This window comes from Coturnix japonica, chromosome 20 (assembly GCF_001577835.2).
Source record: "Coturnix japonica isolate 7356 chromosome 20, Coturnix japonica 2.1, whole genome shotgun sequence".
Lineage (NCBI taxonomy): Eukaryota > Metazoa > Chordata > Aves > Galliformes > Phasianidae > Coturnix > Coturnix japonica.
Genome location: NC_029535.1, coordinates 7,010,419 through 7,034,350, shown reverse-complemented (window position 1 = coordinate 7,034,350; position 23,932 = coordinate 7,010,419). Strand labels below are relative to the sequence as shown.

The window sequence follows — 23,932 nt, the reverse complement described above, 5'->3', positions numbered from 1 at the left end:
AATAGCAAACCCATCAGGAGGAGTTAATATCTTGAGATCCAGGACCCCCATGGGCTGGTGACTTAGCTAAAACCTCTCTGTGTTTTCAGCTTGCAATTGCAATGGCCATGCCTACGACTGCTACTACGACCCAGAGGTGGATCGTCACAAAGCCAGCAAAAGTCGCGAGGACAAGTATGAAGGAGGAGGTGTTTGCATTGACTGTCAGGTAGGACAGTGCTGGAAAAGGCTGCTCCAGATCCTTGTGCTTGTTTCTGCAGTCACACCTGAAGTTCAGCTCTGTGCCCCCACCCTCTGTTATCATAATTATGGTCTCCCCCTGGAAATCTGGTCTGTTTGCCATAGGTGAAAGGAATATGCTCCAGTAATAAGAACAGCACACCTGGGCAGTAACATTTTAGCTGTACCATCTTGCTGGAGAAAGCAGATTAGTCCCATCCTCTTAGCCCAGAGCAGTCAGGGTGTTTTACCAACTGAAGCAAGCAGAATGAGCTTGAGGTCAGATAGGAACCTGGAATTCAAGCTGGAGTTATGGTAGGATGCGGAGTTTACACAGGAAATGCTTTGCTTTCAAATCAGTGTATGGAATTTTGATCAGATTTAGGCCTTCTGTGTGCTCCCAAGTCGCTCCCTCTGGACCCTGTTAGGAAATCTGATAGATGAGCATGAAGCCATTTCTGCAGGCAGAGGAACTGATGCCCCTCTCACCCTCTATGTCTTTCAGCATCACACCACTGGTGTTAACTGTGAGAGATGTATCCCAGGATATTACCGCTCCCCCGACCACCCGATCGACTCTCCATACATTTGCTATCGTGAGTGTGATCTCTGCAGTTTATAGACACCCTCCTTTACTTGGTGACCCTGGAACAGGTATCTGTGATCTCCAGGCAGCAGTGGGTTGTCTGTCCTGATGGGGATCCCAGCGTGGTCTAGTGGCTGTGACTGGTGGTGTTCTATCCTGAGCCTTCCAGTGCCGCTTCTGCCTTTCCAGGGGACCTGGGAGTTGTACTGTGTTGTAGCAGTGCCCCTGTTGTGCTTGTGATGACCATTGCTGTCCCCTCTGTAGGCTGCAACTGCAAGTCCGACTTCACCGATGGCACTTGTGAGGACCTCACTGGTCGCTGCTACTGCAAACCCAATTACACTGGGGAGCACTGCGATGCCTGCGCTGAGGGATACCTGGACTTTCCCCACTGCTATCGTAAGCACAGCGAGCGAGGTCATGCAGTGGCCAAGTCCAGAACCTCTTAGATTCAGCAAGTGCAGGAGCGGTCAGGGCCCTGTTTGGGGCTGTTCTCTCTCTTTATCCCATGCCCCATAAGCACTCCTGTCCCAGGAGTGGTTCCCATAGATGTGAATGAGTCTGGGCTTGGTGTGAGTTGGGACGGAATCAGAGGGTCACTGGGAACTCCCCATTTGTCTGATGTTTGATCTCCCACTTGTGCAGGAGGGAAAAAAACATCATTCAGGAGCCCAGGTTAAGAGTGGCTGTAATTGATTTTTGGTGTGGTGACCTGTGCAATGTCTCTTTCTCCATGCAGCTGTTCCAGCCTTTGCTTATAATGATACTGGAGAACAAGTGCTCCCTGCAGGACAGATAATAAGTAAGCACTGCAATTTTCCTTGCTGCTTTGGCAATTACCCTGCTATTATCGTGCCCTCTAAAGCAAGATCAGGTCTTCAGCTTAAAGGGACTGTAGGTTGTAAGAGACAAGCCTGACACTCAGCGGTGCTGAGAAAGGAGGCTGCTGAGGGGTTGGGGAAAGTGAGCTTTATGGTCCCCTTGTTGTAGACAGGGAAACTCAGAGCATGACTGTGTTTTCTTCTGAGGTTCAAACCATGAGGGAATGTCCCTTCTGGCCTCCATATAAGCAATATATGGCCTCCATATAAGATTGTAGAGGGGCTGTGGCTAAGCTGGAATTCAAGCTGTGTTCTCCCCAATCTCAGCCTTTGGGTTTTGATATAGACCTGTCCTGCTATGCATGCTGTGCACTCTGTGGGCTGGAAGATGCAGTGGGTCTTTGCTGACAGCCCCTCTGCGCAAAGCCATGAGCAGCACTGCTGCAAGTGTCTGGGAAGTGTGTGCAGACAGCTGCTTGCTCCACGTTGCTTTCTTTGTTGTTTGGACTTAGCCATGCCCCCCTCCACCTCCCTCCTCTCTGACAATCACTGCTCTCAGCTGATCTCTTCCTTTGTCCTTTTCCTTCTCTTTTCCCACGGTGTCCCCCTTCATCCCCCCCCCCTGTCTCATGCTCCCCAGTGTGCTGCAGATAACCTTTTCCTTCCTTCTGATATTCTAAACTCTGTATCTTCCAGGAAGGTTTTTCTTTCCTGAACTGGAATTTCTCACTTCCCTTCTTATTTCCCTGCCTCCCCCTCCCTCTGCTTGCTGGACAAGTTTTGCTCTTCCCTCCCCCAGCCCATCACCCATGCTGTTGCTGAGCTGGATGAGGGCCCTGACAGGGACAAGGGCTCGGATTCAGCAGGAAAAGAGCCAAAGCCTCACCGTTGGTAGCTGAAATCTGTGGTAATTTGTGCACAGCACGTGGGCAGTGCTGCGCCAAATCAGCCCTGAGAGAGCTGTGCAGACAGCGTTTATCTGCTCTGTGCATTGCCCTGCTGCCACACCAGCACCTTGTACACTGTTTGATGCTGAGGTTTCCCAGCCATCCTGTGACCCCATGAGCCAGCCGTGCTGCTCGCCTCAGCAGGCTTTGGTTAAAACATTTGCATCTGATACGGAGGTTATTAGGGGACAACCTTGTGAGCTGTTTTCTTGCATTGCATCCTCTTTGCTGTCCTTATGGACCTCTGCCAAGCAACAGAGATCAACTGACAGCCGATCTCATCTTTTGTCCTCTTCATATTGTTGCCTGTTGCGTGTTTCCTCTGCAGACTGTGACTGCTATGCTGGTGGGACAGAAGGCAATGCCTGCCGCAAGGACCCTCGGGTGGGGATGTGCGTGTGCAAACCCAACTTCCAGGGCACACACTGTGACCAGTGCACTCCAGGCCACTATGGACCCCTCTGCCAGCGTGAGTGACTCAGGGTTAGCAGTCCCACGCCTCCCCCTGCTCACCTCCCTGCTTCTTCCCACCCTCCATTCACTCTGCAGGGAGGAATTCTCCAGCCTCACTTCCAAGTGACAAATTCCCAGGACTTCTGCTGGTATTTTCCACCCGGCTGTGACTCTCAAGTGTCCTCCCAGCCCTGGGGGGCTGTTGAGAAATTGCATATGGATATGAGCTCTGGGCTGGGCATACTTGATGTCAGCTCTGTCCCCTGTGGTTTCTCCAGTTTCCAGCCCAGAGGAAGCAGCAGTTTGGTTCCTTTCTTAGGATGGGAAGACACTAAGAAGCTGTTTATTAACTAATGCCCTTCTTGCTTTCCAGCCTGCCAGTGCTCTGGCCCTGGTCAGTACGATGGCACCTGTGACAGTGAGACAGGACAGTGCCTGTGTCGAACAGGATTTGAAGGGCACTTGTGTGATCAATGTGCTCCCGGCTACTTCAACTATCCCCTGTGCCAGTGTGAGTATCTGTGCTCCCCAGGGCTGGGTGGGTTCCATAGGTAGACCAGTGTGCAGCAGGTCCTCTTGTGCTGGCAGAAATGGTCTAAAATGATCTCTGCCTTGCTTCCAGATACTTTGCTAGAGAAGAGATGCCCAGAGACAAGGGTGGCACAATGGCTGTTAGTGTGAGAACAGCAGTGTGCCTTTGCCAGCTGTAGAGTAGATATAGCAAAGACAGTATCTTATGGTAGGATTTTGGAGGAAGACTAGAAAGTGGCAGTGTGGGCATTTTGAAAGACATGCAAAAATGGGCAGAGATCAACAGCTTGAAAGCTTATGTGGCTGTTCAAGAGCCTCAGAAAAAGCCCCGTTGTGCCACAAGCTTTGCTCCTGGAACTCAGGTGTTTTCCCTCTGTTGCAGTGTGTGGCTGCAGTGCTGTTGGGACTCTACCAGGAGGCTGCGACTCCTCCGGGAGGTGTTTCTGCAGGGCTGAATTTGCAGGGCCACGGTGTGAGCAGTGCAGCCCCGGGCACCACTCCTACCCCCACTGCTATGGTAAGGAGCAAAGGGATGGGAATGGCCTTGTGTCGGGGTGCTCTGTCTCCCCAATACATCTGTCAGGGGAGCTGTTTGCTCCATACAGTATAATTAATGTCTACTGTTTTTTTAAATATTTTTTTAATTAAAGCATTTAAAAAGAGGGCAACAAAAACATAAAACTGATGGGTTGGACACATGTTTTAGTACAATAACTTGCTGAAGAAGCATTGAATAGAAAAGAAATTCCCCACCTCTCAGGGGCATTTTCCTGATGGCTGTGACTCTAAATGAAACTATTCCCCATCTCTCTGTGGAATGAAGAAATGAATTCATTTTTGATATAAATAACCAAACCCTGTGGGACTTACTGATAATTCAGACCAGTAGTGCTTGGCCGTGGTTCAGGTGTTTCATTGGAGTCCTGCTCTTCCAGCTTGTTCCTGTGACTCCCGGGGTGCTGTGGACAACAACTGCAGCCCAGCTGGACAGTGCCGATGCCATGTGAATTTTGCAGGGCACATCTGCAACCAGTGCGCCCTGGGCTTCTATGGGTACCCCAGCTGCACACGTGAGTAAACAAGGATCTCAGGGGTGGAAGGGGAATAGCTGCTGTTACTGGCTTAGTAATGGTTTCCCTTTCTGTAATGCAGCTCCAGGGGTTATATATGAATATAACTGGCTCTTGCAGCAGGAATCAGTTCTCTTGTGCACAGTTCACCTGGCTATCTCACCAGATAGGCATGCTTTGTAATGAGGAGACATCTCTAAGGAATGCTTCCCCAGAGGCTGTGCAGTTTTGTCTCTCCAAGCTCGTTGTCACTAACAGCAGCAGCTCAGGTCTGCCTGGCTGGTTGGAAATAAAATTCAGAGTGGTTATATGGCCTCTGAAACAGACCTGTGGATAATGAATAGGTTCAGACTCCCTCTCTGAACAGTATTTGGGGTTTCATGTCAAATTCAAGGAGAGAGCTTTCCAATGATTTCCCTGGGCACCGCCTCACTCCTGCTGGTGCCAGGACTGAGCTCTGGTTACTCTAAATGGCCCCCTCCAGCTCTGGGCAGTGTCCCCATCTCCCTCCTGACGGCAGCCTGACTGGAAGCCAGATGTATTCTTATGTCTCCTAGCAAGAATTTACCGCTCATTAAAAAATAATCTGCGATACCATTTCCCTGAAGCAACAAAAGAGCATCATCACCCTCTTGCACCATACTAAATGTAGATGCCTGAGCTGAAGCCAGCTGGCAGAGCACTCCTTGCAACTGCTGATGCCGGCAATATGCCTTTGAAGAGGCTGGAGGAATGGCTGAAATGGTCTCGTAGGAGTTCAGTAGTCGTTTTTTTTTCCCTCTCCTGAAGCAGTATCCAGAGTGCAGAGGTGTAGAGGAATCGAGGCAGGAAAAGAAAAGGAAAACCTGGCTTTTAAAAAATCAGTTGTTTAATTAACAGTGCTTTGCTGTATCCATGTCCCCCTTGGCATCAGAGCAGGGAACTGAGGAGTGCTAGCTGTGCCAGGGGGGCAGGGGCAGCTCCCCAGCAGCTTGCTGACCTTTCATGTGATAGGGCAGCGGGATCGTTGTGTGGTTTGCAGGAGGCAGGTTGTGCAGGAAGCACAGAGCTGCCACTCTGCCCTTGTCCCCAGCAGTGCCATGGCTGTGCATGGTGCTGTGCTGCAGAGCGGCTGCCTGCATGCATCATAGCTGAGTATTTCCCCTTAGAATCTGGGTGCAAATGAACTTTTGCGGATCAGTTGTTGGTTGCTGGTCTGTTTGGAATGAGATCACACATTCCCCTTTTCTTTAACCAAAACTTCTCCCCCTGCCACTGAAAAACACATAGATGTGCATGAATGGCTCTGATAAAAAATGTGAGAACATTGTTTTCTTAAAAGATTTTTATAAACTAGATCAAAGAATGAGTGCATTTGTTATTTATAACCTGTTTTTGACTACTTCAGTGATGCTGAAGGTCAGGCAGACAAAAGAGGTTGCGCTGGAAGGAGGCCTTGAATGCAGGAGTCTCTGTGCCTTGCAAGCCCAGCAGTTCCTCTCCCCTCTTTTGCAGCCTGCCAGTGCTCCAGGGAGGGCTCTTTGCACAGCACGTGCGACCAGGAGACGGGGCAGTGCAGCTGCCGACCCAAAGTGACAGGGCTGCGCTGTGACAGCTGTGTACCGGGCGCCTATGGATATCCACACTGTGAAGGTAGTGGCTCCCTTCTCCTCCTGGGGCAGGGATTATGGGGTCCTGGACATGGTGTGATGCTGGTAAATGGGATGTCGTTCCCTAACAGCTATGTTGGGAAAGAAATAACTGCTTTGAGGAGCAGTCAGGATGTGAGTTGTCTCTATAAATCCCTCCTTGTGCCTCTCTTTTCTAGTGGGCTCCTGTAACCCAGCTGGGTTAGTGACTGCGGATCCCTCTCTGGCCTCAGTGAGTATCACCAGATGAACCTGCCCAACCTCTAAAGGCCATCTTATTTAGTTAGTTAGTTAGTTTGCATGATCCCTCTTTTTCTCACTTGGGCCTAAAGAACAGTTCTGGAAGCAGCAGCCATTGCTCACCTTAGGGTAGCAGACACTATGTTCAGCCGCTGTTATGGAAATTCTCACCTGCCCTTTTCTCCTCCATTTCTCCAGGGCTCCTGTGCATGTCGGGCATACGTTGAAGGCCCAGCTTGTGACAGATGCAAGCCCTTGTACTGGAACCTGACTCCAGATAACCCTTATGGCTGCACAAGTAAGGAAATGGCAAATGCACAACCCCAAAAAGTCCTTTCCATGCTATAATTGTACAAGATTCAAACCCAAGCCAGTGGGACCACCACTGTTGGATTGAAGTGATACCTTTCCTTCCTTCTTACCGTGGGATATGTCAGTGCTGGAGGCATCTGGGACACTTTGTGGAGAGGGGAAAGGCTAGAGTATGGAGCTTTTCACATGGGCTGGAACGCAGATCTTGTGCAATGAGTTGTGCCATTCTCAGCCCTTGCTGAAGACCGTGCACATTTAGACTTTCATGGCACAGTGTGAAGAGAAGTCAAATGTCTTTGGCAGTTGTATCTGCAATGGTAACTGTCCAAAATGAAAAGCGAGCCCTTATGCAATCCTACCCTCTACATGACCAGCTCCCAGGTCCTGTTATCTCAGTCAGTGTCCTCTGGTGTGGTGGGTAATGTTCACCCATCAGGCTTCTTCTCAGGTGCTGAATGCTCTTCTGACTTTCTTGTTCAACTCCTTCTCTCCAGGCTGCAAGTGTGAGACCAAGGGCACCATCAGTGGAATTGCAGAGTGTCAGCAGGTGGGTTTGCTCCTCTCTCTCTCCAGGCACCTCTGGATCTGTGCTGTATTGGGTGTGTTTCAGCTCTCTCTCCAAGCAGCTGCTGGAGACTCCCATCCTGACACTGAACTCTCAAAGGTTACACCACAATCTGTGCTTGCACGACAACGCAGGATTAAGACCTGTCATAAATTAGGCACCTAAATATTTCTTGGTCTGGCCCAGGATGCCTGGATTTTTGTTTGCCTGCATTTTTGGGCAGTTGCACTTATCTGGCCCTTATCTGGCCCACCCACACACAGGAAGCATGAAATTCACAATGTTCCTCCAGCACCTCTGACTGGAACCCACATAGCTGAGTAATGGTTCAGCCACGAGGAGCAATGAGAGGGAATTAGCTCCCATCCCTCCTCTCTCCTAGGGCAATGGGCAGTGTTTCTGCAAACCGAACACCTGTGGCCAGTTCTGCTCAGCGTGCAAAGATGGTTACTTCAGTATGGAGAACGCAAATTACTTTGGCTGCCAAGGTGAGTCCCCTTCTGATGTTTTGGGTGATGGAAGGGAGCATGTGGGCTGGTACTGCAGCAAGCGTGTGTGTACCTCAACTGACTGTTGGCCTTGGAGAGAAGCAGCAGATGTCCCACCTCTTTCTCTTCAGCATACTATGACCTAGAACATGTACAGGATCTTACTGGGTATCTGGAGACCCAAATTCATGCTTTTACCACTGGTGAACAAAGGTCCGTAAAGCTGAGTGATGGGAACCCAGTGGTCTTGTCCTCGAAGCTGTACCCGTTCTGCCTGTTGGGAGCAGGTGGACATGGATACGTGGGGTTGGCTGCTCTCCATCATGACCATGGGAATAGGGGAAGGAGGAGATCCGGCTGCCGTCGGCCGGCCCACACGGTCCCGGAAGGGTTGGGAAGAGGGAACAAGGCCACTGCGGTGCGGTGCCTGGCTGTGAGGGCTTGCAGGCCTTGTTCCTCCCGCAGCCGTCAACCGTTTGCAAATATCTCAGCGCTGAGGTGGAAGAGGAGCTGATCCAAGTGGGGCTGGAGCCAATATGAAAACGGATACAATGGAATAAAAATAGTGGCCCCAGCCTCCCCACCCGCTGGGGTGCGCCTTTGATTAGGGACCAGGAGCTCGTTAGCGTGTAGGGAATGTAAACAGGCACTTCCTGCCCACAGGCTGCCGCTGCGACGTCGGCGGGTCACTGGGGCCGTCCTGCGAGGAGCGGAGTGGAGCCTGCCGCTGCCGGCAGAACACACGTGGGCCCACCTGCACTCAGTAAGCTGCACCTTGGGACCCTGCCTTGGGGCTGGTGTGTCCTGCATAGGGACCTAGTTGTTGGGATGGCAGCCATGTGTTGGCTGAGGTGTCCTCCTGCCCACAGTGAAGTGTCTGAAAGTAGCACCTCAAAGGGCTAAAGGGGTTTGGGGGATGAGCTGGATGAGTCCAGAGCCTTTCCCTCCATATAAAACTAACGGTGCTCCTTTCTCTTCCCCAGACCTGTGCGGGACCATTATTTCCCTGACCTCCACCACCTGAAATATGAACTGGAGGAAGGGACCACACCAGCTGGCCGGGCTGTGCGCTTTGGCTACAACCCGCTGGAGTTCGAGGGTTTCAGCTGGCGAGGATACGCACAGATGTCCTCCATCCAGGTATACTGGGTGGCTCCATCCCAGCCCAGCTCCCCCTAGGGAGGATGCAGCCAGCAGAAAGCTGTCGTGCTTTTGGCACACATCTGTTATCCCAAGCGCTTCTCAGAGCCACATGACAGCCAGCATAAACAGCACTGTGTATATCTATAGCCTGTTTGTGGAGATATTTCCTGTAGTTCTGGGGACAGCATAGACTGATGAGGGGAAAGATCCTAAACTGGGAGTCCCCTGACATCCTAATCCGGTTAGACAAAAGTAGTCGCTTGGTGATTGCTTACAGGGATGTCTATAAACACTGTCTCAGGGTTTCCTTGTGGCTGTTTCCTCTGACTCTGCTCTTTCTTGCAACTTTCCGCATAACCTTCTCATCCTTTTCCAAAAATAAAGCAGATTCTTTGCTACCCTATTCAGCTTAGACCTCAGCCTCGGCTCTTGCTGATAGATGGTTTGCCATAACTATGATTTACACTAACCTGGAATTGTCTAAGCCCCAGAGATGAAGCTGTTTCATCTGTTGACTCTTACTTCTCATTGGACTCCTCTTCTGCATGGCACCTGCTGAAGTGTCACCCGTATGTGTGTTTGGGGATGGAATGTAGAGCAGTCATTCTCTGACAGTCTTGTCCCATTTAAGGTTCGTTATTCTGGTGTGTGTACTTTCAGTTTTCTTTCCTTTTTTTCAAACTTAAGTGAAATAACAGAGAGGCCAGAAGTGTCGACTCTTTTCCATTTAATTTGTACTTAGGAGCTAGGCAGCAAGCTACTGTAGGTTCCCTTGAGAAAACTCTAGCCTTAAAGTTTGAGGATGATGCTCATGCTCAAGCTCTTGGCTTTGTTTTGCATCCAGTGCTGACACCGAGGTAGAAATAGACCTTGATAGAAGGGAAAGCTCATGTCTTTCTGCTGGCAGTTCTCTCCTGTAGTTTGCATTCTACAAGGTCTTTCCCGTTTGCTCTCTTGTGGGTGTACAGCTGCAGCTCCCAGGACCACAACCCTCCTGAGGAGTCTCCCCAGGCAAGCCTCCTGCTTTCCACCATAAGCAGAAGGGTATTCAGGCAGGTGTTTAGATCTCTTTAAAATGAGTAGGACCTACAGAATCTGTTTAACTCAGTATCCAGATAGGCGGAGGACTGATGCACACTCAGTGGCACATTCCCTCGGCACCAGTGGTTCTTAGCTTTGCAGTTTCCTGAGGATGAGGAATGATCTCCATTTTCAGCCTTGTCTGTAGGCATCTTGTCAGAGATGTGGAAGTGCAAGGGCAATAGCTTCAGCATTTGCTACCTGCTAGCTGGTTATGTCACAAAGCCCAAGAGCATATCTAGATAAGAAAAGCAAGTATTTCTTAAAACCTCTCCTCTGACTTGGCATGTGTACCAGGCTAGCTGAACAATCCCTCTGTACCAGAGAACCTTCCAGACATGATCAGAGGCTTTCCACCCCTTCCCACAAGCAGCTTACGTGCTCTGCAGGCAGCTCTGGAGGAGATGATGTTGTGAGGTGCCCATGCTGGGGCTGTAGGGCCAGGGTGCTTGTCTTCTCCTTGCGCTGTGGCATGTCGCTTTGGGAGCAGTGAGCCAAGCGGCTGCGCTTGGGCTGGTGGCTGTCAGCGGTGGAGGTAATTGAAGGTGTGCTCTGCTTCTCTCCCCTTTCTCTCTCCCACCAGCCCAAGGTAGTGGTGACTCTCAATGTGACCTCCCCCGACCTCTTCCGCCTCGTCTTCCGCTACGTCAGCCGGGGGTCCGCCAGTGTTGAAGGGAGGGTCTCGGTCGTTGAGGAAGGAAAGTTTAATATTTGTGGCAACTGTAAGTGCATTTTTCACTTCTAGACTAACTCAGAGCATCCCACGCTGCAGCACTGCTCCTCTACCCCTTCTCCTGTCTGAGGTGTGACCGTCCCAGGTGTGTCCATCCTGAGTGTGCCCATCCCAGGTGGCTGGCCAGTGCCGTGCCCTGGGATGGTGGGGAGGGGAAAGAGAGACAGGCAGGCAGGCAGGTAGGCAGGTGGGTGAGGCTCCCCTGCAGAGCAGGTGAGTGGCCAGGAGCTGGCCTCCCAGTGACGTGCGCCCCATGTGCTTTTTTGCTTTTTGCAGAATAAAATCAGAGTCACTGTAAACGTGAAGGAGGCAGAGCTCTATCTGTTCCATGTCATCCTGAGGTATATTAATTCAGGAGGGGCCACTGTATATGGCAAAATTACAGCTTATCAGCCACGAAGGAGAGGTAAGGATCCCAGACTGCTCTGCTCCCCTGCACCATCGCCACCTCCTCCCCATTCCAGGCAACCTTCTACATCATCCTTTTCAGAAGACACTTCCATATGGCTTTACCTTTTAGACCTGCCCTTCCAACTCAAAGGCTGATTTGAGCCTATAGCCTTTTTTATTCAACACAGCAGTAGGAAGCTGATCTCCAGTTCTGGGGCTACACATTGAGGACTGTTATCAGTCAGACTGTTGTTGGATAAGGCTGCTATACAACTAGTTACAGTCTCTCCAGCAAGGGGCAGAGTCACCCCAGTGCTACAGACAGAACTGAGCTGAGTATCCACAAAACCAGAACCTGCCAAGTGCTGGCAATGGGATCCAAACTTTGGCAGCTGGACATAGTCTTGGCAGCCTCTCTAATGTGTGCAAGCTTATCCTTGCTTTGTGCATCTCCTAAACCAGGATGATGGCATCACAGGCTTTGGATGTGACTTGAAATTGCATGTTATACAGGCAGTGCACTCCAGTGATTAGCTTCTTACCAAGGCACAAGTTGCTGAAGAGGAAGAAGAGCCACTAAAAGGTGGCTGAACAATCCTAGAGACCTGGGCATCAATTATTTTGGGAATCTGTGTGAGCAGAATTGAGTGGGTACAGACCTGAAGCCATGCACCCCCGGGGCACAGCTGGCTGATTGATTTTGCCTCTGTCAACTGTACAGCCATGTTATCCTTCTGTACTTGCACAGTATGAGGTTGTTGACATCAGCAGATTAATTTATCTATATGTGAAGTTCTGTTCTCTCTCTTGAGTTGACATGAAAGGTGTTTTGCCTTTGATTTGATACACAACATTTGAAATGCCAAGACTTTTAAAATATTTTTTTAATTTTTAATTTTTTGAGGGGAAAAATAGCTGGTAATTTTAAGGCCAGCCATATTACACAGCAGAAAGCCAAGTGAAGCATGAATGAAGCTCATGCTTGAGGATCCCACTGAAGGTCAGGAAGCATTTGAACTTTCCTGTCCAGCAGCAGAGCTTATTTACCCCATGATGTGCTCTCTTTGCTCAGAAGCAGCATTTGATTGTTTTAGTGTTGAAAGGCAAACTGCCGGACTGCTACACCAGCAAAGGGATCCAGGAGAGCAGCTTCCTTCATAGACCAAATTGCCCTGAGAAATGCTGGACCACCTTCTGCCTGGGTGGAGTGGGCGAGTGGTAAAGGACAAGCAGCCTGGAAAGAAGATAAAAGGTCATATTTGACCATTTAGTCTCTGTCTGCTTGAAGAAGACAAGCAAGATGTGGCTTGTGAAAAGGGAAGCCTTTTCCAAGCATATGGTTTACTGGCCAGTTCTTCCCACTCCACCTCCACAACCCGTCTGAGTTTGAGTTGTGTAATCTCTCAAAGGAGTCCTCTCAAACTTCAGCTTGTCAAGAAATCTGCCCCGTGACCTGTTCAGGGAAGTCTCTTCATTCCTCACATCCTCACCTCTGCTTCCCATCTGTGAAAGTGAGAGCTTGGCCCCAGCTGAAGCCAGGCTGTTGCAGATCTAGCACACATGAGAAGGGGCTGACTCTTCCCAACAGCAGCAAAAGCCCTTGCTTTAGCTTCTGACCTTCTGCAATTTGCCTTGATGTCCATGTACCATACCAAGACAGTCAGCGTGTGGCATTCTCCATTTCTTCACGTCATCTGCTCCCCATGCAGCCATACTCAGTGAATCCCTCTTAACCATGTGCTTAAAAACCCTCCTGAGACTGCTGGGCAGGCACAGTCTGCTTCTAGATGCTCTGCTGTTTTTTCATCCAAAGTTAATGAATAGAATGGTTACAGAAATGTGTCAGCTGAGCCAAGGAGCCATTTAGCTGCACTCCTGTGGGTTAAAGCCATTATCATTAGCTCAGTCTATGGCTGACAAGAAGAACAGGAGCTCAGACTGGGAGTCTGAGAGTTTGTGAGAAAACAGTTAATTTGCCTGTGGACTTGGGATCAGAATATCCCTAAGGAAAAATGTATCTGGGCAATTCTTTTTGTCTCTTAGGATAAATTCTTCACAAATGAGTGAATGCTCTTTGGCATGTAATACTCTGAGCTTTGCAGTCCAGGTATGCAGAGCACACTGTAAGAGCTGTGGATTAATGTTAAGGTTTACATTGATTTTAATATTTTTCTCCTGTTCAGCTACTTAGAAGATTCAGAGCAGATGACTCTGTTACGGGTCAGTGTGGGATTTTGGTGCCTCTTACAGCAGCACCAAGACAGCAGCAGCCCAGGGCTCCCTGCTGTGCTACAGAGCTGCTCTCCTGAGAGCAGCCTCTGATTTGCAGCCCCAGATTTTTCATCCCCTCCCCAGTGCCTTCACAGCCTCTTGTCCCTCCCACTTCAGGTACAGAGCAGAGCAAGCAGATTGTCTTTGCTCCCAGCACGGAGCCAGCCTTTGTCACCGTCCCCCAGAACAGCTTTGGGGAGCCCTTCGTACTCAACCCCAACACCTGGTCTCTGATTGTTGAAGCAGAGGGTGTGCTGCTGGTAAGGACCAGCCCCTATATTCCATCCGCCATGAGGAGCTTCAGCAGCTCTGCGGGGGCAAGTGTCCTACATGGAACTAACTCTCCTTTTTCTCTGCCTAGGACTATCTGGTTTTGCTACCCAGCTCATACTATGAAGCTCCAATACTGCAGCTAAAGGTCACGGATCCATGTACATACCAGCCAGCCCCAGAGCAAGCCACCCAGAAGTAAGAATCTCTGTATCTTTGTGCCATGTGCCATTCCCAGTGTCATATATGTCAGTCAGTATTGCTGGAAAACGTCTACGTTAGTGCTTGCTGGGCTATTAAAAATGAATGGGCAGAGTCTGGTCAGTTCTTAGAGCATCTCAGTGCATCTGCTTTGCTGCCCAGAACCTCTCTGTCCAAGCTGGTAGGGAGTCTGGGTGGGTTCTGGACGTCACCCATCCCATCCCCTCTGCTATAGCAGCGCTCCCCAGTGTAAAGCACACTGCAAGGGGAGAAGCTTTTTGTTCTGACTGTCCTTGCTGGTCCTGTAACACATGGTCTTGCACCACAGTAACCAGAGATGATTCTTTGGGCAGGACAGTCCTCATGGGTGCCCTTGGCTCTTACAATTGTTATGTAACAACAGCTCTTTTCAAATTCTTAATGCTTTTAGCTGCCTCTTGTATAAGTACCTGTCTCTGGATGGCTTCCCTGCTGTGGCAGGGGTCGGTGCAGTGTGCAGGCTGGACAACCGGTTACCCAGAGGCTGTCCCATGGAGCAGCTCACCCCTTCCCATCCCTGGATGGCGATGTGCAGCGGCAACGATGTGAGTAGCGCTTCTGTTTCATCCCTTGCATGGTGGCAGTCATCTCTGCACTGTCTGGTGCTTTGCACAAACCTGGGCAGGTTAACAGAAGATGTTGCACCCAAGTTAGTTAGTCCATCAGTGTTGGAGCTGTGTGCTTGCATGCCCTGTTGCTCAAGACCAAAAGCAGTGTCTTGTATGCAAACAGCTTGCAAAGACATGCATGGTATGTGCTAAGAGTTGTTGCATCATCCCTAAGTCCCCTGCAGCCTTGGCTTGTATCCTTAGAGTGTTCCCTGAGAGCTTACAGCATGCAGGTAACAGAAGTGAAGACACTCTACAAACACCTGAACACAGGGACACAAACCTCAGGGTGTGAAGCTGGAACAAATCACCCCATGCAAACAAGTAGCACATTCTTCTGAGTATGGCTCGTTCTGCCCTGTTTCATTCAGAAGCAACTGCTGCACAGGGACAAGGAGAGGTTGATTTGAGGACCAGAGCTGTGAACACCTTTTAATTCATGATCACTTGAAATGCCACAAATGGGAGCCATTGTGTATCTTTTCCCATGAGGGGTGCAAACAAACTCCAGTGCTTGCTGCAGAGGATTTGTAACACGGGCATCACGTGTACTTGCTATGGGGGGTGGGACAGGAGCCCCCCCTCCAGCTGTGTCTCTGTTCTCCAGGTGGAAGTCCAGCTGTCGCTGCCTATTGCCCGACCTGGAAAATATGTGTTGGTGGTGGAGTATGCCAACCCCAATGCTTTGCATCTGGTGGGTGTTGCCATCAGCTCGCCGCACTTAGCCATGCAGCAGGGCACATTCACCTTCTACCCATGTGTCTACAGGTATGGTGAGCTCTGAGAGAGTAAGTTCAGTCCCCCTGTGACCTGGCTAAGGCAGACTTCCTTGGTTGAGCTTTTTCTGCCTTATCGCATAAACAAAGCAATGCTGCAGTGTTGTATATCTAAGCTGCACGTGTCCAAACTCATTCTAACTGGGCATGGATTTTACTGACTGACTGTCCCTGGGAGCTGCATGGCATCCTGGCACATTATCGTGCCAATGTAGTTTTGTAATACCTCTGCCTAGTGGCCTATTGCTCCCATTTACAACTGGGTACATTGGTAGGGGCCCTGGTTTGGGGAATGACCTACAAGCAGGTTTATTGGAGCCACTGGTGAAGGTCAAACCGTGCCCCTAACTATAGAAGTGTCTGACTTCAGGCTGCAAACTTTGTAGTGGGAAACAAATGTCTGAGTTGTCCTTGGGAAACCTGCCAAAAAGGCATCAAAAGATTTACAGGGACTTTGTCTAAATGCCTCCAGGACATATAGCTGGCGAGACAAGAAATGTGTCACAACCCTGTTCAAGGCTGGCCTCAAAATCTATATTTGTCTCACAGTTTCCTTTGTCGAGGGGTTGCTGTGGATTCCCAGAGCAGACTGGCAACTTTTGAGCTTACCTCGGAGGCCACGATTCGGTTCATTGCTGACCTGGCTGACTTCTTCCTGGTGAGGCTCCCAGTGGGGGTTGCTGTTTGCAGGTTATGAGATGGAGAGGTGGGAGTAGTACTGGCAGAAGGGCTTTCTGGCTCTGGTTGGGCTGGATGCTGGATCTCCATCCATGTCATGTGCAGTCCAAGGTGGAGAAGGTGCTCAGCAGTGTGTTTTAAAATAGATCACAGGACTTGGGTTTCTTGTGCATGGGTGGTGGACTCAGAAGCCACTGTAGGTCCCAGAGGCTGTTGTTTAACCGGGTGTCTCCTTTCCATGCATGGCAGCACAAAGTGTACCTTGTTCCTGCTGAGCAGTTCACCATGGAGTTTGTTGAGCCGAAGGTGCATTGCATCAGTGTCCATGGCATGTTCTCATCCAATAGGTAAGAGAGTCTCGAGACCATCAGGATTTTAGCATGAACATGGCTGTAACTCAGAAGAGTTGCTTGCCCACTTCCCTCAGCTTTGCAGCCTTTTAAGTTTTTGACCCAGCTAAAAGAAATCAGTGGCATAGGAGACTGAGGTGAAGCACCTTGTCCACATCCACCAAGCAGGTGATGCTGGAACAAGGGCTGGAAGCCAGGCTGCTGGCCCCATCCCTGGGCTCCATGCTGCTTCCTGTGGCAGGTACTGAGCTGTCACCATGAATAAGCTTTCTTGTCCTTGCTTGCATACAGCAAGAGGTACTTGCTGTACTCTTGATATGTATAATAATGTATTAGCCTCTGCAAGGTTTTGTTCTTACTGTCACAGAGCTGCAGGTCCCAGTAAGAAGCTCTCCCTCATCAGTCATGCTTTGCCATGTATTACAGGGTGTGCTTTTCCTGCCAGGATCCCCAAAGTCTCTCTCTTTGCATCTCACTGTCTCCTCTTGCAGCAGCTCCTGCATTCCCTCAAGGTTCCTAAAGCTTTCCCAGTCAGTCGTTTTGGAGGGGGGCCAGGCTCTGCCTCTTGCCCCTGAAGTCCCTCTGGCTCAGGCTGTCCATGTGGTTCCAGCTGGGGTCCCACTGGAGCCTGCACCTCGACCTCCCACAGCAATGGACTCCACCATAGAGCTCATCCTCCTACAGCCACCGCAGGTAGCAGCATCGGTGCGGGGTGGGCTGGATTTTTCCTTCTTTCTTCTGTAGCTCTTGGAATTTAACCAAGACTTGAACCTTGTCTCTGAAGCTGTAATTCCCATGGGCTCCTCTGTCTTACCTCCATTCTACCCCACTTTGCTTGGTTCTCCGGGCTCCCAGGGGCAGCTTTGCAGGTGATACCATTAAGGGGGAAGAGTGGGGAGCTCGGGATGTGGATTCACCAAAAGTCTGACTGATATGGGACAATTGGGAAACTGGGGCAAAAATCATAGATGTGGGGTTTTTTTTTGACTCTGTTCTTATGTCTGGGACCAGGCTGCTGTTGTGTTTAACAGCCGGATTCAGAACTTGGGGCGCTACGCTTTTGTTCTGCACTACTACCAACCCAACCATCCCACCTTCCCTGTGGAAGTGTTGATCAACGGTGGGCGCATCTGGCAAGGTGAGATGGGCAGGGTTCCAGGGAAGGCTGCTGGTGGGCAGAAGCCCTCAAAGAGGGATCCCAGAAAGCTTTTTATGCCAAATGAAAATGTGGGTTCCCCAAGGATTGCAAATGTGAAGAAAGACTGATTTATCTCTTTGAAACCAGTAGGGTTTCACCAGCTTCTGAAGGGGTGATGGGTAGTCCAAGGGAAACGTGGGACCAATAGATTTGCTTTTTCAGGTCAGACCAATGCTACTTTCTGCCCTCATGCCTACGGGTGCCGGAGCCTGGTAGTTGCTGAGGACCAGATTGTCCTGGATGTTACTGACAATGATCTGATGGTGGTTGTTCGAGTGCCGGAGGGCAAGCAGCTGTGGTTGGTGAGTGTTTCCTTGGGCAGCTCCTGGGGCGTGTTGGACCTGGCTCCAGCCACGTGGCTCCAGCAGTGCTGGACTTCATCCTTGGGGATTTCTGTGTCTGTGTCACCATAAGAATGTTTCCCATCATCTGTCAGTTCCTGAGCCAGCTTAGAAAGGTGCAGTCTTCAGCATTAGTGTTGTAGAACTGAGGGCAGGATCCACAGGATCAGGACCTGTATATGATGGTGGCATTAAAGATGTAACTGGACTTTTGAGTGAGCTCCTTTTGGATTGCATTCATCAGCTCAGATAAAGAGCCTGGCTCACCCATCTTGTCCTCTGCAGGATTACATCCTTGTGGTGCCGGAGGACAGCTACAGCTCTCAGTACCTGCAGGAGGAACCCCTGGACAAGTCCTATGACTTCATTAGCAGCTGCGGCATTAACAGCTTCTACATCAAGTGAGGCACTTGGCTTTGGGTGGCTGCTGGGTGGCTGGGGATGCTCTCCATCCCACCAGTTTAACACGTGTTGATATAAGAGATCCTGCTGGGTTTTGGGGTGGTGGGGAGGCTGTGTGACATTTCCTCCTGCCTTCCTCTGCAGTCCCAGCACATCATCGAGGTTTTGCCGTGACTCCGCCATCTCACTGTCCCTCTTCTACAACAATGGGGCACAGCCCTGTCAGTGCCACGAGGCGGGAGCACGGGGCAGCCAATGTGAGCCCTTTGGTGGGCAGTGTCCCTGCAAGTCCAACGTCATCGGGCGAGAGTGCTCCCGCTGCGCCACTGGCTATTGGGGCTTCCCCAACTGCAGGCGTAAGTTGTCCTGTCTCCTGCCCTGCTTTCTGCAGCACTGTGCCTTCCTTGGGTTGCATTGTTTTTGCTTTTCCAAATGCAACTCCTTTTTGTTTCTTGCAGCCTGTGACTGTGGGACACGTCTCTGTGATGAGGTGACGGGGCAGTGCATCTGTCCTCCTCATACCCTGAAGCCGGAATGTGTTGTCTGTGAGCCCCAGACCTTCGGTTGCCATCCCCTCATTGGCTGTGAGGACTGCAATTGCTCTCAGCCTGGAGTGCAGGAGCTGACAGAGCTTGGCTGCGATGTGGACAGCGGGCAGTGCAAGTGAGGAAGCCCTGTCCCTGTGCAGGGCACAGCTGGCAGTATCTGTTTGCTGCTGGGGTGACTGGGAACACTGGAAGGGTGCAGGGAGGAAACTGTGCGCCTCCCAGCATGAATGAAGCAAAGGCAGCAGCGTAAAGCATAGGTTTCTAATGCTGTATCTTTTGCATCCTGCTCAGGTGCAAGCCCAATGTAATCGGGCGACGGTGTGACCTCTGTGCCCCTGGCTACTACCGCTACCCCAGTTGTCGGCGGTGTGACTGCCATCCTGATGGCACTGAAGCGAGCGTGTGTGACCCGGTGACAGGGCAGTGTCACTGCAAGGTCAGTCCTCCAGTGCCTTCATGTCATGCATTTGTGCATGGCTCGAGTCTCCTTGCTCTGGCTGTACAATTGGTTTAACCTTGAGGCTGTGGGTGTTTGATGCCTGCTAGGCTGTGGGGTTCAGGACACCCTGACAGGCTTCTCTCCATCTTTCCTGGCTGCCAGGGCTCACTCACCAGGTGTCTGTGTGCAGTCAGGCAGCCTGAAACGAGCCCTGTTGTCAGAGAATGATGCAGGAAAAGCTGTCAGCCCACTGAATCCTGCTCCTGTGTCTTTCAGTGTCACAGTGATGAACCTTGTTGGGCTTGATAATACCTAGAGCCATCTCTGCCCTCTGCTAATGCCCATCAAGGAGCCTCTGATGCTACTGAGCTTTGCATATCTTCCAGGAAAATGTGGAGGGCCCGAGGTGTGACCAGTGCCGCCTGGGGACGTTTTCTTTGGATGCCAGCAACCCCAAGGGATGCACCAAGTGTTTCTGCTTTGGTGCCACCAATCGCTGCCGCAGTGCTGTGAAGTACCGAGCTGAGGTGAGGGACCAGCAGAGTGGCTGTGCTCCTGTCTTGGGTCTTCATTGTGCACTAGTCTTACCCTGCTGGAAGTTAAGGTGTGAGGAGTGTTATCCTTGTCCTGCTATGCCCATCTCCCATTTTCAGCCCCTTTTCCTGGTCTCTGGAGTCTCATGGGGTTGAAAGTCGTGGATGGCATTTGGGGATTATGCCAGGAAAGGGTGGTGCTCAGTTTTCTAGTAGCCTCATCAGGATGTGTGTGAGGTTGTGACCCTGTTGGCATCTTTTCAGCCACAATGAGAATTGTTCTTCTAAGCATCATCAAACTCCTTCTGTAGATCCTCCAGGGCACAAAAGGAGAAACGTGTATGCTTGATCTTCCCTTACAGTTCATCGACATGAATGGCTGGCTCTTGATGAGCAGCGACCGCCAGGAGGTGCCAACAGCCCTGAGCCTGCAGGAGCAGCTGCTCCGTGCTGATCTCAAGAACCTCCTGGATGCCTATCAGGAGCTCTACTGGGTTGCACCCAGCTCCTACCTTGGAGACCGGGTAAGAGCATGGTGGCAGCTAGACCAGCAGTCCTGCACATCCCTGACTCCACTCTCTGGCTGATCATGGACAGCTCTGACTCAGGTCACAGGTGGCAGCTGATGCAACTTGGCTCTTCCTTAGGTTTCCTCCTATGGCGGCCACCTGCGCTACGAGCTTCACTCTGACCCACGGAGGGGTGATGTCTTCATTCCCATGGAGTCCCGTCCAGATGTGATCCTGAAGGTACAGCCTGAGCAATTCACCAGTATTTCCTGCTAACGTGAGCAGGGCGAGGTAGTGACCAATGCCTTCCTTGCTTTTCTCAGGGAAATCAGATGAGCATCATGTTTCTGGAAGGCTCCTACCCTTCCCCAGGGGAGGTACATGAAGGCCGGCTGCAGCTGGTGGAGGTGAGTGAGCACACTGAAATGTACCATGTGCTCAGATGCTCCTGAAAGGAAATGACTGGCTTGTAGGCAGAAGAGAGCATTGCTTTGAGCTCAGTAGTTTTTGGGTAGTCCTGTGTGGATCCAGGAGTTGTACTTGATGATCTTTTTGGGTTCCTTCCAAACTGGGATATTCTATGGTTTTATGATGGTGTTTTTTTGCAGCAGAACTGGCTGTTGAAAATCCAAGAACTGCTTTTCCTGCACAAAGGGAGCTGAAGGTTGAACTGGATGACATAAAATAAGGGTTTGTTCTTCTTGCCAGTAATGTCGGATCTTTCCCCTCTAGAGTAACTTCAGACACACGGAGACACACAACCCTGTATCAAGAGAGGAGCTCATGATGGTGCTGGCAAACCTGGAGCAGCTGCAGATCCGGGCGCTCTTCTCCCAGCTCTCCTCCTCCGTGTCCCTGCATCGTGTGGCCTTGGAGACTGCAACAGATACAGCTACAGGTGTCCCCGCAAGCAACGTGGAGTTGTGCTTTTGCCCAGCTAACTACCTGGGTGACTCCTGCCAGGTAGGAGCAAGAGGAGCTCGCACTAAGAGGGCAGTTGACCAGCTGCTGATAGTCACCCCTCATGCTTGGTGCACGTGGTAGTTTGAGGGGTCTGGATCACTGTGCAGAGCAGTGGTGCCACACAGTCTGTACCAGCTACATTGGCCTCTTGGAAGGGGCATAATGGGGATAGTTGTTGAAGACTGAATTCAAGTTTGTACCTTGAGGACCTTGGATTGAAAGTCCTCTCCCTGGCCAATTATCTCTTACTGATGAGGAATAGAAAATATTTGTTGCTTTTAATCTCTTCTCCATCAGTACAACCCAGTGGGAATTCTGTCATGGAAATTAAAAATGGGGTCTGTTTGCTTTGCCTGAATGTTTCAGCTGTTTTTCACATCTCCTCTGCTCTCTCCTCAGGAATGTGCTCCAGGTTACTACAGGGACACCAAGGGGCTATTTTTGGGGAAATGCATCCCATGTCATTGCAACGGCCACTCAGACCAGTGCCTGCCAGGGTCTGGGATATGCCTTGTAAGTACACAGTGAGACAGCATGGCAGTTTGGAGCTGGAAAGCTGGAGTTTGGAGTGTGTAGCGTGGGATTTAAAAAGCTCTTCAGATGCAAACTGGGCCAGTGGGACCATGGTTGAATTAGACCTTTAGCTGCATGTGCCATCTTGGGGATGTTCTTCACTCAGGGTCAGGTAGAAAATAGTTCTGGGAAAGAAGAGGAACTGCAGTATCCAGATACCTGGTGGGGGTATTTCCTGCTGGTGGTGTGGAGCCTGCAGCATGCCTTGTCCTTGCAGAACTGCCAGCACAACACAGAGGGAGATCACTGTGAGCAGTGCAAGGATGGCTATGTGGGCAGCCGCAACGCTGATGGGAGCCTGCAGTGTGTCGGATGTCCGTGTCCTCTTTCTGTTGCCTCCAACAAGTGAGCACCCTTGAATGGGATTGTCCCCATGTCTTAGAACTGGTTTGGCCCTGGGGATGTCCCAGTGCCAGCCTTGTCCTTGGACCCACACCTGCTCCCTAGCAGCCCACACCATGGTGTCAGTGCCTTGGCACCACCTCAGGTGATAGCTGCACTTTCCCATTAACCCCTTGTTGTTTCAGTTTTGCCATTGGTTGTGTGCACAAGGGCTCCAACACACAGTGCCTCTGCAAGCCTGGCTACGCTGGACCCAACTGTGAGCGGTAAGGATGGCACCTCTGTTTCTTGGGCCATGGCCCCATGCTAGTCCCATGCAGCCACTGCTGTGGCAGAGGAGATGTCCTAGTAGAGAGTGCATAGGAAATAGCTGGCTTTACCTTGAGTGTGCTGTGCTCGAGCAGGATCTCTTTCAGTCCATTTCAGATGCACATACCCCATTGCTGCCTCCAATACTGATATATTTTGATACTGTGGTTGCATTGCTTAGCTGTGCTTTGCCTTGACTTGCAGACTGTGATAAAGGCATCTTTCTGGGGTATCATAGTGCCAAACACAAAGTGCTTTGAAATCCCAGAGTGTTGCATCAATTACAATCCTCTTGGATGCACTCACTGCTATAATTGCTTAAGACTCAGGGGTGGTGCAGGCTCTGGGATCCCCCAGTGCCCTGGCTGTGTTTTAACTCGCTGTGTTTCTCCAGGTGTGCCCCAGGATACTACGGCAATCCCCTGGTGATTGGCAGCTCGTGCCAGCCCTGTGACTGCAGTGGGAACACGGATCCCAACATGCTGTTTAGCAGCTGTGACTCCCTAACAGGCACCTGCATGGGCTGCATGCATCACACAGCCGGTGCGCGGTGCGAGGTCTGCGCCCCTGGCTTCTATGGGGACGCAGTGGTAGCCAAGAACTGCACACGTGAGTGGGACCAGAAACTGTGGGAAGAAGGACAGACTGACCAGGGACATGTCAAGAGTTTTAGTGAGGTTGTACAGCATTCATTGGGCTGTGCATCGCATGGATGAGTCACGCGCTCAGTTGCGCACGTGCCAGGACAGGCAGCTTCTGAAGATGATAATAAGAAAGAAAACAGCTCCAAAAACCTGCCCTCCAGCATCACAACTCCAGAGCTTCTGATCCAGCCCTGTCTGCAAGCTGCCAAGCCACACCTGGGTTGGAACAGCCTTGCTCCAAGCAGCTCCTGCAGCAGCGGTGCTGGCACTCCCTGCGAGTGTGGGTGTGCACAGCCCACTGCCAGCACTGCTCCTGTCCGTCTGAGGAACAGCCAAACTGCAGCTCACCAAAGGGGAACTGGGCAACCATAATGGAAATAAGCTGTCAGCAGGAGCAAATCCGAGCAGAGAAAAGCTGTGTATTTACTGTGATTGTGATAAGATAGGGGAGAAATGGGATTCCTTGTAAGGAGGTCTGGGGTGGCTGATGGGTCTTTTCATTTCACCCTATAACTGTGTGTTTTCCCTGGCAGAGTGCAACTGTTCTCCTTGTGGGACTGACTCGTGCCATCCACAAACCGGGCAGTGCTTCTGCAAGGCTGGAGTGACAGGACAGCACTGCGACCGCTGCGAGGTGAGGCTGCCTGTGTACCACGATGGTACCTTTGCTTGTCATGGGTGCTGAGCTGCAGCCTCAGCAGTGGGAAGCTGCAACAAAACTCATTTGCCTGC

The 23,932-nt window shown here is 50.9% G+C and overlaps 1 protein-coding gene across 3 annotated transcripts in view; it reads left to right on the top strand.

Annotated features, from left to right (window-relative positions):
- The window catches only part of LAMA5 (laminin subunit alpha 5), a 74,968-nt gene that overhangs the window by 38,441 nt on the left and 12,595 nt on the right, over positions 1-23,932 (top strand). Inside the window, exons 8-46 of one of the 3 annotated variants that reach the window (XM_015881489.2) lie at positions 90-208; positions 725-815; positions 1,070-1,204; positions 1,545-1,607; positions 2,902-3,042; positions 3,400-3,537; positions 3,940-4,074; positions 4,493-4,627; positions 6,122-6,259; positions 6,435-6,487; positions 6,694-6,793; positions 7,302-7,354; positions 7,755-7,860; positions 8,524-8,623; positions 8,844-9,000; positions 11,093-11,222; positions 13,595-13,737; positions 13,839-13,945; positions 14,379-14,532; positions 15,203-15,363; positions 15,921-16,029; positions 16,299-16,396; positions 16,891-17,092; positions 17,411-17,537; positions 17,760-17,899; positions 18,224-18,339; positions 18,485-18,696; positions 18,799-19,003; positions 19,180-19,324; positions 19,714-19,854; positions 20,223-20,384; positions 20,508-20,609; positions 20,693-20,776; positions 21,102-21,332; positions 21,732-21,845; positions 22,123-22,250; positions 22,433-22,513; positions 22,951-23,165; positions 23,734-23,834. In XM_015881489.2, coding sequence (XP_015736975.1) covers positions 90-208; positions 725-815; positions 1,070-1,204; positions 1,545-1,607; positions 2,902-3,042; positions 3,400-3,537; positions 3,940-4,074; positions 4,493-4,627; positions 6,122-6,259; positions 6,435-6,487; positions 6,694-6,793; positions 7,302-7,354; positions 7,755-7,860; positions 8,524-8,623; positions 8,844-9,000; positions 11,093-11,222; positions 13,595-13,737; positions 13,839-13,945; positions 14,379-14,532; positions 15,203-15,363; positions 15,921-16,029; positions 16,299-16,396; positions 16,891-17,092; positions 17,411-17,537; positions 17,760-17,899; positions 18,224-18,339; positions 18,485-18,696; positions 18,799-19,003; positions 19,180-19,324; positions 19,714-19,854; positions 20,223-20,384; positions 20,508-20,609; positions 20,693-20,776; positions 21,102-21,332; positions 21,732-21,845; positions 22,123-22,250; positions 22,433-22,513; positions 22,951-23,165; positions 23,734-23,834 — 5,072 coding nt within the window. Of the gene's footprint in view, positions 1-89; positions 209-724; positions 816-1,069; positions 1,205-1,544; positions 1,608-2,901; positions 3,043-3,399; positions 3,538-3,939; positions 4,075-4,492; positions 4,628-6,121; positions 6,260-6,434; positions 6,488-6,693; positions 6,794-7,301; positions 7,355-7,754; positions 7,861-8,523; positions 8,624-8,843; positions 9,001-10,666; positions 10,806-11,092; positions 11,223-13,594; positions 13,738-13,838; positions 13,946-14,378; positions 14,533-15,202; positions 15,364-15,920; positions 16,030-16,298; positions 16,397-16,890; positions 17,093-17,410; positions 17,538-17,759; positions 17,900-18,223; positions 18,340-18,484; positions 18,697-18,798; positions 19,004-19,179; positions 19,325-19,713; positions 19,855-20,222; positions 20,385-20,507; positions 20,610-20,692; positions 20,777-21,101; positions 21,333-21,731; positions 21,846-22,122; positions 22,251-22,432; positions 22,514-22,950; positions 23,166-23,733; positions 23,835-23,932 lie in introns of all 3 variants that reach the window. The other 2 variants (XM_015881488.2, XM_015881487.2) reach the window with 2 other exon arrangements.